General features: G+C 41.0%; 1 protein-coding gene across 3 annotated transcripts in view; it reads left to right on the top strand.

Annotated features, from left to right (window-relative positions):
- The first annotated feature begins 393 nt into the window (after nucleotides 1–393).
- LOC146080568 (uncharacterized) overlaps nucleotides 394–18,558 on the top strand; it is a 45,856-nt gene continuing 27,691 nt past the window's right edge. For 2 of the 3 annotated variants that reach the window (XM_083188007.1, XM_083188009.1), the window contains exons 1-4: nucleotides 394–513; nucleotides 8,472–9,623; nucleotides 11,363–11,459; nucleotides 15,898–16,140. In XM_083188007.1, coding sequence (XP_083044133.1) covers nucleotides 8,498–9,623; nucleotides 11,363–11,459; nucleotides 15,898–16,140 — 1,466 coding nt within the window. In that variant the 5' untranslated portion in view covers nucleotides 394–513; nucleotides 8,472–8,497. Of the gene's footprint in view, nucleotides 514–582; nucleotides 772–8,471; nucleotides 9,624–11,362; nucleotides 11,460–15,897; nucleotides 16,141–18,558 lie in introns of those variants that run through there. The other variant, XM_083188008.1, reaches the window with a different exon arrangement.

Below are 18,558 nucleotides of genomic sequence, written 5' to 3' on the forward strand. Positions count from 1 at the left end.
CATCGCACATCGCATGACCCTAAATTGGCCCATGCGATGCGATTTCACTACGTAGAATAGTCACTACGCAGAACAGTTCACTAACTAATAGTCCACTAGCTGGGAGCCGTGCTAGGAAACAAGTACCATTTTTTTTATGTTCCTTTGTTTTAGCCAAGTTCATTCAGTTACCATTCTGTGCTGTGTGAGCTAGAACACAGATATATATGTGCAGAATGATGAGAAAGACAGGCTCACTATTTTATTCTTCTATTCTTGTGAATGTAAAAAAAAATTGGCATTTAGAATATAAATATTTAGTTAGAGAATAAGAATGTTAGTCGTAACATTGTTGAGCTGTTTGTAGCGTTAAAGTTTGTTTAAAAAAAAAAAAAGTGGGAGGGGCGAACTTACTGCACACAGAGGAACTCGGCAGCTCTGAGTCTGGCAGTTAGCACAGTGGCATTCGGCGCTGAGAGCAACAGGCAGCGGGGGACAGTGAGGAAGGGGCCGCCGCTAGCAGGACGGACGCAGGTGAGCAGGGTACATGTAGCGCAGGATACGAATAGCGCGGTTACAGTACTGCTGGTAATGAGGCGTGTGCCGGGGGCTGACAGAGAGCACAGGGCGCTTCTGCTGCCGTATAACCCGGACGCCGGTGCCTGCCAGCTCACATTACCAGCCGCCCGCTGCAGTTGTTGCACTTATTTAATTTTAGCTTTAAAAGTTGTTATTTTGTCATAACTTTAATATGCTGTTCCGGATTTATCTTGACATCTACAGTTTTTCGTGGTATGTAATTTGCAGTATGTCTGCATGCATTGTTTAACTCTGTTCTTCATAACTGTACAAACCTTAAGCTGGGTACCACACTATACGATTTGCTAAACCGCTGATCTCAATGATATCAGTGGAGCTACTGGGCAAACACACTAAACTATATCGTTAACAATATCATTAAGTGATGTCACCAAGCCCCTCTGCTGAACATGTTGTCTTTGACAATCTATATAATAAGTTGAAGAGTGTGTCTGTCATATTGCGGAGACACAGTGACACTCGGCCGCCAAATTCAGCAACAACTTACCTCTGGACCTGGTGGTGTGCATCTCAAAGCCGTTTTTGGGAAATTTCATTTAGAAACTTAAAAAAAAACAAAAACAACAAGGTTCAATTTTCCTTGATTGATCTGGAAAAAAGATTGACGATCTGGGAAACATGATGAAGGAACAATGCCGGACCTGATTTCATTGCTCTCATTGGGTGAGATTCACCAATAATCCCCGGTGCACATCGCCGGCATTCGCATAGTTAATAATCGCATATGCAGTAACATATGCGATTATTAACGCAAAAGCGATGTCCGGCGATGTGCACGGGGTCCTCCCCTCCCTGCCGGTACCCTTACACAGTTGTAAGGGCTCCGGTTCCTCCTCCCTGCACTCAGAAGTGGTGCAGGCAGGAGGAAATCACTGGTCCGGGCAGCACAGCAGGAGGCTGCCCGGACACAGGTGAGGGGGGTGCGGCACAGATCGGCGGGGGACACGAAGGGAAGCCCATAGGCTTCTATGGGGTTACGCCAAATAGGAACTGGCGTAACCCCCCCGCAGCGAAGCCCCAGCAATGGAGCTTTGCTGCATATGAAAATGCGGTAAAAACCCAGAAAACTGGGTTTTTACCGCATTTTTAGCTTGCTGAATCTCGCCCAATGAGTATGAATGCGAACACATTCTAACATTATGGTGGAGCCATTTAATAATTGGGAATATACATATATCGCACACACATACCCATTGGGAGTTATTCTGGTTGATTGGCTTGGATGCGAATTTGCATCCCTGCGAATCAACCAGATCCCGCCTTGCGAATGGTTGTACACCGGCCCACCATACGCAAAGGCACGTTCTTTCCCACGGCTTGCAAATGGATGTTTTACATAAACATCCATTTGTAGCCTGTGGCGGAACACCCACATATTTTGATGGTCAACGAATGATGTGGAACATGCACTCATATCTAAGGTTGCTCAGAGCAACCTTAAGGTGCCCATACACGTTCCAATTATTGTATACAATATCGCATCTCGGTTTTGTGATGAGATCTAGTACAAAAAGCAGCACACACTTTTTGTACTAGATCTCATCGCAAAACCGAGATGCGATGAGATGCAATATTGTATACAATAATTGTAACGTATGGGCACCTTTTAGATCTGCGTGCACATTCTGAGGGGACTGGGCGGGCAGCTGACAGAGGCAGCCTCTGGTTGCAAGGATGGATGTGTACACCCATAGAGGGAGAAAGTGTCGGGATTTTGAACGCCGGGGTTGTAACTGTATCCCGTTCAGATGAGGGAGTAAAGCATGAGTGCCCATCGTTAACGATTTAGTACATACACAATAGACGATATGCATGATATATCAACTATATCATGCATATCATTAACGTTATTTGTGTACTCTCTTTAGTTACAAAAAAGGAGCCGATGAAGCAACATATTCTTCATAATTAAGTACTGCTTTTAGTATCCTTGCAGAAATGTAAGCGATATGATGCTCCCGCCAATCAGAACCTAGCTGTCATTGTGCTCCTAGCTGGTACATGTCAGTTAGGAGGCGAGAGGCTGGATTTACCAATCCTAAAGAGTGATAACAAAAATATTGCTTGTAGTTAAATCTGACCCATTATTTTCAGAACCGTAAATCCCAGTGGTTCTTGCAATATTAATGGTTAGGAGTTAACAGTATATGAAATTGCCTTTTCTGAATCCGCCCACTAAAGTGCATGTGATGTGTAATGGCATTTCTTGAGACCACTTTGCTGGCTCTGTCACCCCCTGCACTATTCTTCTACTCACTCTAGTCATTTGCAATAATTGCAGACACTAACATTTTAATAAAATCGCTGCTAAAATGATCATTTAATTTTTATATTATGTTAATTTATTATTACTTTACCCATTCAACCGCTGCCCGTTGATCCTAGACCTACTGTGACTCGCACTGCTCGTGACCAAACTGTGATCAGCACACGATGGCCAAGTGATGAGCAGGATGACTTACAGCTGCGGTAAAATCATTTTGAAAGAGATTGGGATATCGTTGGGCTATCATTTCAATTTGCAGCAATACGAAATTATACATTCCGAGCTAAGGGTGATATCCTATTATCCCTGTATGTTTTCTTTTGCCAGAGAAAATTGGGCTAATATTGCATGGTAAGTGTCAGACTATCCTATTACAGTCACCCCCTCCAACCCATGTACGGACAATGACGAGGGATCTAAATTACATATGGTACTGCAGCTCTGAAGATCTGCGTTTCAGGGATTATGCTTCATGTACCTGAGGCATAGTCCCAAACATCAGAGCTATCCGATAAATTACTGCTGCTAATGGGATATGGCCACAAAAGCCTGATCGGTACTTGTTTAGTTTCACGGCGGCAGCATGTCTGAGTCCCCTTGCGGGGCTCGGTGGCTCGCTATGCTCACCACACTATCTAAAATCAACTCCATGCCAACGTGGATAGTTGGGGTATGAACTATCCATGTTGGCATGGAGTTTTAGTATATTTTAGAAAGTTTGGCGAGCGCCGAACCTGGAAGTAGCGTGCTGCTATGCTGCCGCCATGAAACTAGACAAGTACCAAATCTGATCACTTATATATTAGCCCTAAAGTCACTTTCTGTCCAGAAAAAGTCACTAATCAAATAAAGATCTTTGGCATTGTTCCAGACCTCTCAAAGTATTGTTTACAAAGAGGTTCATTTGCTGCTACAATTACTTACCCATGCCTAACAAGGTTCGGGGTATTGTACCACCAAAAAAACAACTTTTTACTTATTTGAATAGCTGTAGTTTTGTAACCTTTGAAAATCCACAGCAATGTGATCACATTGATAAATAATGGACTGAGAGTTTTACACTGTTCCATTTCTGACCCTGTTCCTGAGTGTAAGGGGGAGGTAAGAAATTATGGGGCCCATTTTCAACAAGTTTTAGCTATTCAAATGTGTTGTGGGGGATACATGGTGCTCCAGCCAATCAACTGCTAACTGTCAGAGTTTTTTGAGATGTCAGGAGCTGATTGACTGGAGAACCATTTATCCCCAACAAGTTTTTTAAATAAAATAAATTCATTGCAAAAAGGGCCCCTAACATTGTAAAATTCCATTTGTAGCCAGTATAGTTATTGACTTTCCCAACCCCAAATGGCTAAAACAGCTAGAAAAAACGTACTCCGGCTTAACAGTATCATAAGTTGAAAAACCCTGGTAACACTGTGCAAGATAATAAGCAATATCTCTAATTTTGGCACTTCTGAGCGATATTGTTCATTGTATCGCCAAGTGTGTAGGCCTCCACTAATTCACAATGCATGTTCATGGCGATCGATAACAACTGCCCCATTGTCTGCATGTACCGACAAGGGAGTGTGTCATTACCAAGCGCAATGCTTGAGTGTGTATGGGCCTTAAGAGTAAGTTATAGAATGTATTTACTCCATGTTAGTGTTCATTCTAGCACCCACTATCTTTGAAAACCCATGCAGTTCCTCTTCCCTGCATGGGGTGTCGCTGTCTGCTGTGGTGTTTTTAGCACTGGTCTGGTTTACGTATTAGTGCTGATATACAGACCACACTGTGCTAGAAGCACTACAGCAGACAGTGACACCCCAAGCAGGGAATATGAACTGCATGGGTTTTTAAAGATAGCCGGTGCTAAAATAAACACTAGTATATGTATTTTCAGTATGTCTTATTTAAAATTAAAGGGACTTCCAGTATTCTGGTAAACATGTGTTGTATCCAATCTAAATAATCAAATTAATAAATAATGGGGTTTTAGTTCATGAATTGATCAATGCATTTAAGCTTGCAGCCCATCGCCAAGGGACCCCATTTCACTGCAAGTCCTACACTAACAATTGGTCTTTTAAGAACCTGGCAACTGCTGACACATCATAGCTAAAATGAACATGTGTTATTTTTCTGGTTTAGAGCTCACCTGCCAACTACTTTATTGCTTTTAAAGGTGAAGCAATCACATAACACAACTGAATTAGTATTAAAGGGGCAGCTGTCACAGGTGTCAGATAAATGAGCTTATCTGGGGTGCATGAGAAAGCTATGATCACATTACAATATAAGTATGAGCTCTACAGTGCTTCTTAATGGATGCACCCCCTTAATCTGATGGAACCAACTTTCCTCCCATATAATTTTGAAAAGCAATACAAAATAGTAAACAGACAATTATCCAGTAAAAAGCAAAGTACATTTAAGGGGCCATTTCAGCAAGTGGAGAGAGATGCTGTTTGCATTGGCAAGGAACGTGCAGCCTGATCTTGTCCTTGACTCGTACAGTATATTTTTGTACAGACCTTTTGGAGTAGCCGACATCAGCAAGTCCAGAGGTACTGTAACTGCAAGCCGACTCACAGCTACCTCTAAATATCATTGTAGACATGATTTTGGAAAATAACAGAAACAGAGGTCTTGATCTACTAGACAAGGGCACCTGAGATAAGAACTGGTTTTCAGAAAAAGCAGCTGCTCAATTATAGGGGTAGTCAATCCCTCACAAAGTAGAACAAGGGAAAAAAAAACACAAATAGCGCAGCGCTTTTACTACAATGTATAACACAAAAACAATTTGGGATAATAAATTATTTATGTATAAAAAAAATTGGCACAATTACACACAGCCATAACATATAATTAAAAACTGATTGAGTTGCTCACTCTCAGGACAGAATGAATATCAATATTAAACAAATTCAGGGTAAGAGCACTTTACAGAGGAATTGAAATGAAGATCACTGTTCACAGATATTTCAATGAAGTAACAAAGGTCCTCTCTATTGGTATGGTATCCTTATATGGTGCCGTTGGAGGTATCTGTGTAGGGATCTGGATGTTGTGGTCCCAAGTAGCCCAAAGGTCCTCTCTGGTGGTACGGTGCCCCCCAAAACCACTGGAGGAAACACAATAGGGCAATATAACAGAAGGTGGAGGAATCCTCTTTTTTGATGGTATTGAATGGTGAATTTCACCTGTGGCATTCCACCCGGGGGGGATCCAAATTGTAGGTGGTAAATGGGGAACCACAGTGAGTCCCGTGGAGGGTTTCCACAATTAGAGCAGTGACCAAATAGATCAGGATGGTAAAGTAGTTGCCTTTGAGCCCAAAATCAAGTCCTGGAGTGAGGAAACACTGACACGTTTCACTACTGGCTGTAGCTTTGTCACCTTTGATACGCAGCACCATAATTCACATATGCGGTAATAGATGTAGAAAAGTACAGTAATTGCTTTAATAAAACATTAATGCATATATATATATATCACATACATACACTTACCCCCCCAGGGTGAAGGAGTTCAGACCAGCACTCAGTAGTGAAGTGAAGAAAACGAAGGTTTATTCCAAGTACATCAGAAACAAAAATACTTGGAATAAACCTTCGTTTTCTTCACTTCACTACTGAGTGCTGGTCTGAACTCCTTCACCCTGGGGGGGGGGGGGGTAAGTGTATTTGCATTTCTCTTATGGACCCTGCACCAGATTAAATTCTCCCTTGGAGTGCCGCCCTGTTGCCCCATCCTCATATATATATATATGTATATATATGTATATATATATGTATATGTATGTATGTAGAGACGGCAGCACTCGCAAAAAATAAAGACCCAAGGCAGGCTAGTTGAACCAACGTTTCGTGGCTGGTGTCGCCACTTTATCAAGGTGCCAAAGAACAAGTGTACAAACAAAAAAACTTACTTAAATAGCCCCGGTGTCGTTCGTGGTGCCCGGTGTCCGTCTCTGCTGCGTCTAATGATGACGTCATGTATCCACGGCAACGCCGTGAGTCACGAAGGAGACCTGTGTCACGTGATCTGTGAGAACAATAATGATAAGATGTTGCAATGCAACATACATAGACATTATAGCAATACATAAAATATAAAAGACATTTAAAATCCAAAACCACAATATATTAGCAGCATAATGCAAAAAGCGCTACGTAAGAGTAGCTGCACAGATACATATAATTTAAATGGAATATGCAGCAACTACTGATACATTAAAGATCATAAAAAGCAGCTTAAGCCCAGATTTTCATTTAAGCCGCGGGGTGCCAGTGTATCCAGAATATAGATCCACCGACACTCCGCACGTAGCAGCATGAGCGATCTGTCACCTCCTCTGGGTAGGGGAGGTATATGATCAATGATTCTGTATCTCAATCAGGTCAGCGAGTGTCTGGCCTCTACAAAGTGCTTGCTGACCGGGTGTTTGCCATGCCCTGCAGCCAGTGCAAGCTTGATGTTTGATCTGTGGGCAGTAGCCCTTTCTTTAAAGGCCCTGTCGGTTTTCCCGACATAGTGTCGGCCGCAGGGACAGCTTAAAAGGTATACTACATACTTAGTATGACAACTGACCCTATGTCTGATGTTGAATTTTCTGCCTGAATATGGGTGATTAAATTTATCACCCGCTACCATATAGCTGCAAGTGGTGCAGCCACAGCACCGAAAGCAGCCAGGCTTGGGGGTTCCTAAGAAAGTAGAAGCACTTTGTAGAGGCCAGACACTCGCTGACCTCATTGAGATACAGAATCATTGATCATATACCTCCCCTGGGTCTTTATTTTTTTGCGAGTGCCGCCGTCTCTACATTTCTACGTTCACCTGGCTCACGGTTGTGAGTTCAAGTTTGGAAGGCACCGCAGCATTTCCATTGCCATTAAGCTATCATCCCTGCTGGGACCCCTTTGCCCATCAGAGTGCCGCTACAGTATAAGTATAATATATACAAAGAGGTACTTCACTGGGAAGGACTGCAGGCGGCACTCGGTGGGCTTGTAGTGAAACAGATGGTGATGTTTATTTAGTCATATCGATGTTTCAAGACATATATGTCTTTTCTTCAGGATAACAAACATGTTTGTTATCCTGAAGGAAAGACATATATGTCTTGACACGTCGATATGACTAAATAAACATCACCATCTGTTTCACTACAAGCCCAACGAGTGCCGCCTGCAGTCCTTCCCAGTGAAGTACCTCTGTGTGTGTGTGTGTGTGTCCTGAATAAAAAAGCGTTGTACCTACTGTGGTGGTGAGTGCCCTCTCTGGCCTAAAAACCGGACTGTTTGCTATATATATATATATATATATATAATTTTTTTTTTTTTTTTTTTATTAATGTGTGTGGTATGTATGTATGTATGTATGTATGTATTCCTCTGGTTTAAGCACAAGTAAGCAGATTTGGTTTTTGAAGTTACCCTGTCCTTAACAATATAAAGCTGTATCAGGTTTATGGATGGTTAGCAATTGCACACTCCTGTTCTACAGTGAACGAGGAGTGACCAGTCATGATCTGATTCTGAAATTTTTCACGCTACACTTTTTTAAATGACTTCTACAAAATAAAATGTAAATGTTTAGCATTCCATGTGATCACATATATTTATTGTTTTAGGTCTACTCTCTTTACTAATTTGAGAAATGAATGAACTGAAGTACAAATTTGAGAGTATAACACCTACAACTTTACATATTGGCGCAGAGATTGCGACCTCCTGCTTCTATTCATCGACTGCAGATGACTTTGATGCCAGGTTCACCAATCTGGTAGAAGTATTTTTATTGGAGATTTACAGGTGCAAATTATGCCAATTTACCAGCAGTTTGAAAAACAAAGTATGCCTTCACGTGTCAAATGTCCACCAGTTAGATCAAACCCCTCTCATTCCAGAAAGCACAGACACAGGAGAAAATGATTCGTATGGCATTGGTGATGAAATTTCTCAGGAAAATAAAATAAATGAGGAAAACTTGGAAAAAATGCCTTTCTTGTATAGAATGCTAAACACTATGAGTCCCAGTTCATGCAGCATGAGCCTGGGGGGCCAAAGCGGCAACACAAATATGGTCAATGTAAGTGAAGTAAATTCATTATTTGAAGAAGAACAATCAGAGTTCCGACTGGATGAACCAGTTCAATGTGACTCCATTCCTCCCATGAGTACAGCTAATTCACCCAAAAGCAAAGCTGAAGATGATGCTCAGTGCGAGCACCTCTTATCTTTGGGTCTTTACCGGATCTCCAGCATTAGACAGGTTCCTTCATCCATGGACACAAAGCTTTCTAAAAGCAGCATTGTACAAGAAACTGCAAGGACAGAAAGTAAGCCTACAAAGGTAAAAACTCTGCCGCCTTCGTTGGGTGACCAGTGCAGAGAGAATGATGATCAGAAACACAGCTATACATGCACCTCTTGTCAGCTTGAGTTTGAAACAAAGGACAATTACAAAATACACGTGCAGTGTCACAAATATGGAGGTGGCTTCACTTGCTTGTATTGTGGTAGCTTCATGAGTGAGTGGAGCCCAATGGAAAAACACCTGAAAAGCCACCGTCTGGTACGAAAGAGCTATCAATGTCAGGTTTGTCAAAAACGGTTCATGACACAGAGTGCATGGAAAAGCCACATGAGGGGTCATGACAAGAAGAGCGATGTGTTCCTGTGCACAAAATGCCCTTTATCATTTGAAAGTGAAAGTGTCCGGAACCTGCATGTGACCTGTCATCACGAAGATGTCTACAAGTGTTGCCAGTGTGGACTAGTGGGTATGCATTAAATTATTTTTCTTTGGGAGTTTATCTTGGCTTTCCATCAATAACGCTCATACACAGGTGTGCAAATGGAAAAAGTAAGCAGAGTACCGTGGCGCTACCTGGGAGGATCTGCCTAGTGGGTCCCTGGAGGTGTATCCCAAATTTCACCTCAATAAGTTACAATAACACAATGGGTTTAGGGATCCACTATTCGGCGCTCCCCTTGGTTTGGACAGAGGGTGATTGAAAGGAAAGGTAGAGGGGAGTATGGTACTTTCCTTTTGTCTCCTGTGTTGTATTCTTTCCTTTCCTCTACTTTCCAGTCCTTTTGTTTCTCAAGTTTGGTCGTCGGTATCTCGAAATGATTGTATGTAAAAAATGAGAAGAATGGAAAGAATCCACAATGTAAAGTATCATACGGATTGTGATGTCGATTATTCTACATCACTGGGAGATTGGTGGCGTACCAAACTCACTTGTATCGACAGAATTCTATGTACATCAAGGTATCTTTAAGTAGTTAGGGTGGCATACCCGTACTCACGTGGTGAGGTGATAACTGAAGCTCATCAAGGTTTCTTTTCATGCGTTTATTTGTACATTAAACATACTTTTGTGGGATAAAAACATATGGGGGAATTAAAAAAGGCTGGGAGTGGAAGAGTGCCTTACCACATGGTATTTGGTGAAGTCAAACCGGATAACACTCGCCAATATACTCACGGGTTAGCTTCGCTCCCCTTGCACACCTCTCTGCCTTGTTAAGTACACGGAGTCTGGGTCAACATGTTTCCAGATTCAAGCTCTTCCGCAGGGTATGCCACCCTAAGAACTTAAAGATACCTTGATGTACATAGAATTCTGTCGATACAAGTGAGTTTGGTACGCCACCAATCTCCCAGTGATATAGAATAATCGACATCACAATCCGTAAGATACTTCACATTGTGGATTCTTTCCATTCTTCTCATTTTTTACATACAATCATTTCGAGATACCGACGACCAAACTTGAGAAACAAAGGACTGGAAATTAGAGGAAAGGAAAGAATACAACACAGGAGACAAAAGGAAAGTACCATACTCCCCTCTACCTTTCCTTTCAATCAACCTCTGTCCAAACCAAGGGGAGCGCCCAATAGTGGATCCCTAAACACATTACATGTGTGCAAATGTTAGAAACCTAATTTTGTAGGACTGTAGTATTTTCAGGAAATTAAAGGCCATATTCACAGCGATGCAAAATGTAATGAACAGGCACTTAGGGGTTGTGCGGATTGGGGTCTTTCATGCATAAATAACTTTTAGGACAATATAATTTTTTTCCTAATCTGTTTCAATAATGATAAAAGGTTACAGCAGATTTTCCCAAACGATGCCATTATAGTGCAGATTTTAGGGACATCCATGCTTGAGCACAGGTGACATTTATTCCCTCAGTCTATTTGAATTAACCACTCAAACATAGAAACACAGATTGGAACCTCTTGGCCCATCTAGTCTGTCATCGAGAATAAGTATCCTATAAGCCTGGTCTGAAGTGGCAGAGTCTAGGAAACTTGTATATATAATTTGGAGACTAGAAACTTAACTTTTTTTAAATACTGTATTAAAGTTTTACACAGTTTATTTGCTATGTTGTGTATTACTATGTTTTTGCTAAATATTATTTTGCATTATAACCAAGCCTTCTAGGTCACAGCTACAACTGCTTTCAATAATAACCGTTATTTTGTTGTAATCAATTTGCAGAACAAGATTGGACTAAGCTCTATGAACATTTGTGTAATCATGATGGCAGTTTGAAACCGTTCACCTGCAGCAGTTGCAGCCAAAGATTCTTAACGGAGTAAGTTTTCCGTAGACCGTCCTAAGCTGGACATTAAGCTTTTGAATTGTAGTTAGAATTTTGTTTATATTCTGGACTATTTACCACATTTTCTATTGGAAAGTGCAAGCTGTTACCTCTCCACACTGCAATCTAGTAGGACATTATATTATTGTTAGAAGGGAATGTTTTACTTTCACTGAGGTTCTGTTGTACAATCATAAAAATATTCCTACGGGGAATACATGTCATAATTCATATCAGACCTGAAGATTAATAGGCCGACAACATCAATTACATCTACAACCTTTGTAAATCTCAGATACTGTTCGGTTTCTCAGTGATGTAAAGTTCTGTATTATTCACTTCAGCTGTCATGGTGTATGTAATAATAAAAAAAAAAATATATATATATATATATATATATATATATATATATATATATATATATATATATATATATATATCTCTCAGAAGAAGGAAGACCAGTCGCTCAGGGCTTAGATAATTTGTCAATGGCTAACTTGCTCTGGTGCCTCCAATAAGAGGGGTTAATAACTCCAATATATACCATAGACAAAAAAAGTAGCACTCAGAGACTTTGGAAGATACAAAAAGTGGGCTAGATTTTTACTCCATCAAATCAGCATTTCAGGGCCCCATCGTCACGATACATTCCATGTATCCTGACGACGGGGCCCTGAAATGCTGATTTGATGGAGTAAAAATCTAGCCCACTTTTTGTATCTTCCAAAGTCTCTGAGTGCCACTTTTGTCTATGGTATATCTAGCTATCTAATCCCCAATAGTGGTATATCGCCTATAACTTATCCAGCATGTTCATATATGTTCATCCAATTTTCAATGAAGGAGAAATTCTTCCAAGATAAAAGTTTTTATTAAATTCTTCAATGAGTGGTCATAGATATTACAGCAGTACAATAATGTCCCAACGCGTTTCTTCTTTAAACAGACTTCATCAGGGGAACAAATGACATCTACAAATGTAAACATTGTTTCAGTATACAAATAATGACATATAGACTTTACACAATTTCAAAAATCAATTAATTAGAATCGGAAAGTACACGGAATCAGTGAAAGAAGAAAGTGGGGGTAACCCCAGTCAGAAAAATCGATGAGGAAGAAAAAACATTTGAGAGGGTTGAAAAAGATAAAATAGTGCACATTTTGAGGCTAAGAATACCTTTTTGTATATTTTCATGGTTTTATAGGTGAAGGAAATTGGTAGAGATCCTTTTCTTTAAAGGAAATAAAATTTCTCCTATTCCTATTAGATCAGGACATCGTTAAATAATTAGGTTTTGTCAAAGTATATTTTGTGATAAATTACATGAAAGGTACATACCTAAATCCTAACTAGAGACCAATCAATATTCCCGGTATATAATGTACCAATTAAAAAAATTATAATAATTAAAAACCTATGCGTGGAAATTTTGTTTAAAAATATAAGTATAGATGGTCTGACTCTCCTATACAATGTGCTTTTCAAAAATTATTCTATAAATCTACATGCCAAATATGCTCATAGTGTGTCTCCTATGTCTCTATTGTTGGTCCTATACCAAGATCTGCGCATAGAAGAGGTGTACTTTAGTGCTTAACTGCACAATTATAATATTAATATAAATGTGACCGAGCCGTATACATATAGCTCACTCACTCCACTCCGAGTCGAAATGATGCACTAAGCAATAAATACACAAACTCAGGATTTATGTCAGCGTTTCAGAACACTTGGTTCTTTTATCAAGACTTAAACATGTTAAAGTAAAAGAACCATGTTCTGAAAATGTTGACTTAAATCCAGACTTTGCGTATTTATTGCTTATTGCCTTTCCTTTATAAAGCGATATCTACATACCTACCACGGAGGAGCTTCAGGGCACTGCTGAGTGACAGATTTTTCTATATATATTAGCAGTGGTCTTGGCTTTGTAACTCTGGAATCTTTTTTTACTTCATTACTGTATGTTGGAATCTTGAATGCTAACATTAACTATTAATTTAATTAGAGTGTACGAGACCTGCCTCCTTAGATGTTCATCTGAGTTCTTTTGTCACTTCCTGGATGAGTTGTCAGTCAGGTTGTCTATCTTGTATTCAGTTTTACTTGAAGATTTGAAAGAATTAAGTGAAAAAAAACAACTTTAATGCCTATGTGTATGTATGTGTATATGTGTGTATATATATATATATATATATATATATGCTTAGTACTGTATAATACATATGATATTTCTACAAAAAGTTGTCTCTGTAGGTGTTGTACAGTATAAACTTGTTTGTCACAAAAGATATTTCAGTCACTGACCGAGAACCCGGTGTGTGTTCTAGAGAATACAAACAATAATTAGATCTATTATAGATCCTTTGGGGGCACTGGCATAGATTAGTCAAGAGAAAAGCATCTGAATACTAACCCTTTGAGTACCAAGTGAATTCGTCGAAATTGGTGGGAAAATTGCCACGCAAACATTATTATTCATCATAATTCCTGTAACTTTTTCCTTATATCGGAAATATAATCTTTATTTTTACCAAACATTTTTTTTACATTATATCAAAAATCTGACTGGCATTTTTAGCTGATATTTTTCTCATCTCTCACAGATGTTGGCACTCAAAATTTGTTTTCGAATAAAATGTTTTTCATTAGCAATTTAAAATTATGGTTCATTTCACTGTATTATTTCTTCAATCTGTTAAATGTTTACCCATGGCAATAATATTTCAAACCTGATCCCACTGCCAGAAGACATCTGAGATATGTTCGAATTATTCTAATGCTTAGTTCCACATATTTATCATTCTCTTTAAATGCCCCTTCCCCCTCCCGTGCTAATTCTTTACATCTGTTTTATTCTGCCCAGCTCTGTAAGCTTATTGTTTTGGTAAACTTTTTTTTTTTTTTTTCTGTAGCTTTTTTTTTTTTTTTTTTTTTTTAAATATGTCTGAAAGTTCTTCTGAAGATGAGGGTGAATTAAATAAAATACAGGTCATGCACTAATATTCAAATTGAAAAATATAGCATTTACACATGGAGTAAAGATTTTTAAAAACTATTGGAGTAAGTATGGAGATCTGGTTTTAGGTGTCTTGTTACAGTTGATATTTATGTCTAAAGGGCCCCATACACTATGCAGTTTGGGCCTGATTTCACCCGATTCCGGCGGATCGGGCCAAGAAATCGGTTGAAATCAGCCCAAATAGCATGTGTATGACATCCAATGCATGGTCCTATGTACATCCGACTGGAGTCGGACGGACTGCACATAAGAAGTCGTACGTGCAGGCACATTGTGGGTGCTTTTTAGCACCCGCAATGTATCGCATTCGATACTAGGTGTGTGCCAGCAGTGCGACACCATTAGCACACACCTATCTGCAGAGTGGGGAAGCACCAGGCAGGAGAGGCACTCTCCACACTCTGCATCCCTGTCGAGTGGCGGGCAGGAGCATTAATGTGATAAATCGCATGTAAAACTGTCACATCATGTGCCAAATTGTAAGTGAGCTCTCCCGGGGAGCTCAATGGAAAGTGTGTGCCAGATGTCTTCATGTATACTCATTAGATTTGTCCTATGTACTCAAAAAAACAATAGTGTTTTTTTCTAGCACCCTACATCTTTCAAAACCCATGCAGGTTCTCTTCCCTGTCTGGGGTGTCGCTTTCTAGCATCGGTCTGGTTTTCATATCAGTGCTGAAATACAGACAACACTGTGCTAGAAGCACCACAGCAGATAGTGACACCCGAGGAAGGGAAGAGGAACTGCAAGGGTTTTGAAAGGTGCAGGGTGCTAGAAAAAAACACGGTATTGCAGTGGTTCCCAAACTATGTGCCGTGGGATGCTTGCAAGGGTGCCTCCTACCTGGTGACGGTTTACTCACTGCAAGAGATGTGTGGACCTGTTTCTGACTGAATGTGACCAAATGTGGGTGGAGGGAGAAGAGCAGAAAGGGCTGACTCAACTCACAAACTGTTCCATAGGGCCACATTTCACTTTTTTTCATCGTGATAAAGGACCACAAAAATATGCGTTCGGGCAGATGCTTTACATCTGCTGTAGTAGCATTCTATTACATTTGGTGCCTTTTTAAACTTGAAAAAATTGTGCAAGTTTTCTATTAAATATCCCCCTTAGTCCAAAAATACAAAGCTAGAAAAGAAGTTGGGGATATTTATGGGCCATTGTGCACTGGCTGTTTTAATACTTTTAATATAGTACACCTGAAGTTGAGGTGCTTGGGTGCTATAAAAGGGACACTTGGTGACATGTTACTCAGACTTCGGGACTTTTATAAAATGACATCTTTTCTTGTGTTTAGATGTAGAAGGTATAACTTATGTATTACATTAGTTTCACTATCTCTACTGTTTTATACAATATGCCTGCCATATTACTAGCCTTTACAGAGAACTTTTTGTTCTAGGATGCAGATGAAAGCCCACTCTTCGAAGCACAAAAAGCGCAGACTCACTACATGTCAGCTATGTGATCAGAGATTCAGGAACATCAACCAAATGAATAAACACCATAAGCGCTTCCATCGCAAGATGAATAATAAAACTGGAAAGCAGAAAGTAGACAACAACCACAGTGTCTTTGTGATAGGTGATTCCACCAGCCCGCAATCTGTTCCGAAGAGAGAATTCACATGTGACACCTGCAGTAGGTAAGCTTCTTTTCTGTCCTGTGTAATCTTATTTTAAAGTGGCATTTTACCAAAAACCAACAGTACATGTTATTTTGTGTTTAAGAGAGCTTGTACTATAGATGAATGCCTAATATTGATAAGTAGCTTGTGAGCATCTAATCAAATGGCTTCATGAGGAAACCTGTAAATAAGTTCTTCGAAGATGCACCATAACAGCATCTCTTGTAAAAAGTTCACAACTTAGGGGCTGATTTTGACCCTTGTACAGGTCCGAATTTGGCCCCGTCTCTGATGATGGGGATGTGCGTATGCGCATAGTCGCACATGCGCAAAACTCCAAAACTAATGTCTTTGGCAAGTTTTAAACTCACCGGGGCGTTCGCATATTAAGTAACAGGCAGGGGGCAGTCGCTGGGGTCCCACCCAGCATTTCATTGGTGCGCCAACAGAAACGGTTGCAAGTGCAAATGCTGGGCGGACACCGGCAAATGTATGTGTGTGTCTGCCTGCTAGGGGTGGGTGGTTGATGTCACATGACTACAGTGCCTGCTCCCTATTTGCACGAGAAAGTCCAGTAGAGGAGAAATCATTCGATGGTGGGTGACCATTCACTCTCTTGTCATCTCCCGCCTTGACTACTGCAACATCCTTCTCTCTGGGCTACCTCTCACCCGCCTCGCACCTCTCCAATCCATTCTTAACGCTGCTGCTAGGCTCATCTTCCTCTCCCGCCGCTCTACCTCCGCCTCCCCCCTCTGTCTATCTCTTCACTGGCTCCCCATTCCTTTCCGAGTTCTCTTTAAACTCCTCACCACCACCTACAAGGCTCTCTCCTCCTCCACCGCTCCTTACCTCTCCACTGATCTCTATCCACACTCCCTCCCGTCCTCTTCGCTCCATCACTGACCGCCGACTGACCTCTCACCTAATCACCTCCTCCCACTCCCGTGTCCAAGACTTCTCTCGCGCTGCCCCCCTGCACTGGAACAACCTCCCGCCACCCATCAGGATTTCTGATTCCCTTACCTCCTTCAAGCGCTCCCTTAAAACCCACTTTTTTCGACTAGCCTATCCCTCCTCCTAACCTCTTTTGATCCTCCTATCCTGCCTCCATTCCCCTCCGTTCCTACTTATCCTGTTGTTTTTCGTTCGTCCACCCACCTATTTTTAGTATGTTAACTCTTATGAGTAGGGCCCTCCTTCCTCACGTACTCACCCTACCTCTTTACCTCACCTGTGCTCCCGTCCTGTTCTTCCCTTCCTCTACTTCATCTTCAGTCTCCTCGACAATTTTGACACCTACTTCTGAACTGATGCTATTTTAGTTCTACCAGCTATACCCCTATTTATACTGTATTTTTCAACACACCCTGTACGTTACCTCGTAATTTTTTTGTTTGCTATGTACGGCGCTGCGGACACTTTGCGGCGCCTTATAAATAAACGTACTACTACTACTACCATCGAATGAGTGCTCCTCTGTGCAGACGCATGCGATCGGGTGTGTACACACTTGTACAATTTAGACTATCTGCATACAATTTAGACTATATAGTGCAGATCTGCACTATATAGGGCAGTATTCAATGAGAAAAATTCTCCATGTTTTATGGAGAATTTTTGCTTTTTTCGCCTTGGACGGAGCATTTTGCTCTCCAAAAGTAAACCACCCGATTCAATGTGAAATATTCGCCGTCTTTCTAAGGGCAGTATTCAATGAGAAAAATTCGCTGTGAATTCTGGAGAGTTTGTGCTTTTCACGCGGTGGAGAGAGGTTTTTTTTCTCCAAAGGCGAGCCACCCTATTCAATGTGAAATATTCTCCGTCTTTCTAAGTGATTCTCGCCGTCTCTCTCCGTGTAGAAATTCTCCATCTTTTGATGGAGAGCAGGAATGTGAACTTTTAAACTAAAAGGGTGTTTTTTTTAATTTTGGTGTCAAAAAATCAGGTTTTTTTTTCTGTGAAGGGCCATGTTATTTTTATTCATGTGCCTATAGCACATGAATATATATTTAATTTTTAAAAAAATATTTTTTTACATTTTTTTTTTTTTTTTTTTTTTTTACACAGTGCAGCCAGCAGGGGGCCGGAGCGCTCGAGCCGCTCATTAGATATTCATATATTCACTGCACCCGATGCACGTTCGGGTACAGTGAATACTGGGTCCCCCGCTGGCTATAGGGGGGGCAGCCTGTGCTGCCTGGGTCCAGGGGAGCCCTGCTCCCCACCCCATATCCCCTGCAGCAGCCAAGAGAGACTTTAATCTCTCTTGGCTGCTACGTCCCCCGGCTCCCTGACAGCTCCCTGCCGCGGACGCTCGTCCGCTGCAGGGGTTAAGACTCGCCGCGAGTGGCGGCGAGTCTTTAACACGTTGAATAGGGGGAGCAGGAGGCTCCGGAACACGGAGAGTGCATGGCGAGAGAAAAAATCTCTCGC

The sequence above is a fragment of the Crinia signifera genome, chromosome 5 (genome assembly GCF_055691185.1).
Source record: "Crinia signifera chromosome 5, ASM5569118v1, whole genome shotgun sequence".
NCBI lineage: Eukaryota > Metazoa > Chordata > Amphibia > Anura > Myobatrachidae > Crinia > Crinia signifera.